Here is a 1,709-nt window from a genome sequence, read left to right as displayed (position 1 = left end):
TTCCCAGGTGAACTCAGAAACCCATTGACTTTTATCCAACAGCACACAGCCTTCCTGTAGCTCTGCAGACTATAGGCTTCTCTATATCTTGCTATGAATATGCCACCAGATGGCAGTCAATAATACTGTAATCCCACAAATCCAAAATGCAATTCAAGGGATGCTTTCAATTGAATAATTAATAATGTTGGAATAGTTCTAACAAATGGTCTCAATAGATGGTTTATATGGTGACATTTTCTCTGCAAGATGAAATGAACTATGGATTTAGTTTTTATGATGTCATGATTATTTTCTCTGCCTACCATCTGGTTTTTTGTTACATGCTGCAATATTTATAATATATTTGTTCTTGTCTGTGCATGGCCTTCATACCTGTATTAAACATGGATTGAAATGCTGCTTAGTCCTTACACTGTGTATCAATAACTTTCCTATAATTCACAAAATAGTTAATGATACTGTTCAAATAATGTTAATCCTTTAAGAATATATAACTACGAATATTTAGTTCAAAACATTAAAAGGTATCCTTCCACCACTGCTTATGCTTCATTTAGAAAATATATAGACGTTTTTGTTCAATCCAACATATTAATGTATCAAATTATAAATAAGTTTTACAGAGATATGGAAATAATCATAACAGATGACAACAACACCAGTAACGTGTATACACGTGACAGTCACTAGACACCATCACATATAATTTTGTCCGGAGAAATTGCATGCTGAAAGTCATTACGACCCATAAGAAACTTCTTAAGAAGAGGCAGGCACTTGACAAATACTTAACAAAGAAATCCAACCAAAATCCAAGAGGTGGTACGTCACTGGCCTCGCCCCTTTTCCCAGAAGCTTGCCTCTCATTGATCAGGGAGCCGAGCTCCGCCTCGCCTATTGGTTAGCTGAGCTTTCAGTTAGAACAGTGTTTGGCCGCTAACTGTTCCGTTGCATCGGGATCAGAGGACGCAAATCAAGTGAAACAAATCTCCTGACAGGAGAAAAGTTCATGCTGGAGTTTTTAAAGACCTCAGAGGGCCTCATGAAGGTAAGAATATCCACAGAAAACGTTTTTGTGTCGGCGGTTTCAAACCGGAGACGATAATCTGTAGTGTTTCACCGTCTTTTAGTCACTTTCTGCTCCTAAAGAAAAGAAAAACAGAAAAGTAGTCAACGCTACAGGCCGAACCTTTTGCACCGCATCTTCTTAAGATTAAATGTCACGTAGGTGTGTTGTGTTTGTGCTATACACTACAGTTCAAATACATTAAAGATGTATCATTACAAACATATTTTCAGCGAAGAAGAAAGGCGGTAGCGGCATGTCAACACACCAGTCAGGCTGCTGAGGATCACTGATCTTAAGTGCTGAAGTGCTGGTTAAATTCATGTACTGTAGTTGAAGTTGTTAAATAACGTGTATTTACTCAGTAGTGGCAACATACTAGTTTAATGCATTCGTTGTTTAAAGACTGCATCAAAAGCCAATTGGCTGCAAACTGTGAGTAGCCTAAGTGACCTACAAAATAAATAGGTTTGTTGCCAAATCCAATTTAGCTGGCAGACATGCTGAATCTGGTCAGCCATCCTGATGACCAGAACACGGAAGCTGAGAGACCTCTGCTGCTGTACTTCCCCCCAGTTGACCCTCATCTTGTGGCCAAGTCTGTGACCTGAATTCATGCACACAGTGTATCCCCCCCCCC

At 39.1% G+C, this 1,709-nt stretch overlaps 1 protein-coding gene across 1 annotated transcript in view; it reads left to right on the top strand.

The window, feature by feature from the left end:
- The first annotated feature begins 952 nt into the window (after positions 1 to 952).
- The window catches only part of LOC104945809 (CTTNBP2 N-terminal-like protein), a 13,009-nt gene continuing 12,252 nt past the window's right edge, over positions 953 to 1,709 (top strand). Inside the window, exon 1 of the mRNA XM_010771529.1 lies at positions 953 to 1,051. Coding sequence (XP_010769831.1) covers positions 1,013 to 1,051 — 39 coding nt within the window. The 5' untranslated portion in view covers positions 953 to 1,012. The remainder of the gene's footprint in view (positions 1,052 to 1,709) is intronic.

Source organism: Notothenia coriiceps, unplaced genomic scaffold, assembly GCF_000735185.1.
Source record: "Notothenia coriiceps isolate Sejong01 unplaced genomic scaffold, NC01 NC01_scaffold00010037, whole genome shotgun sequence".
Lineage (NCBI taxonomy): Eukaryota > Metazoa > Chordata > Actinopteri > Perciformes > Nototheniidae > Notothenia > Notothenia coriiceps.
Note: the sequence above shows the minus strand (reverse complement) of the source record. Positions and strands in the feature narration are given on the sequence as shown.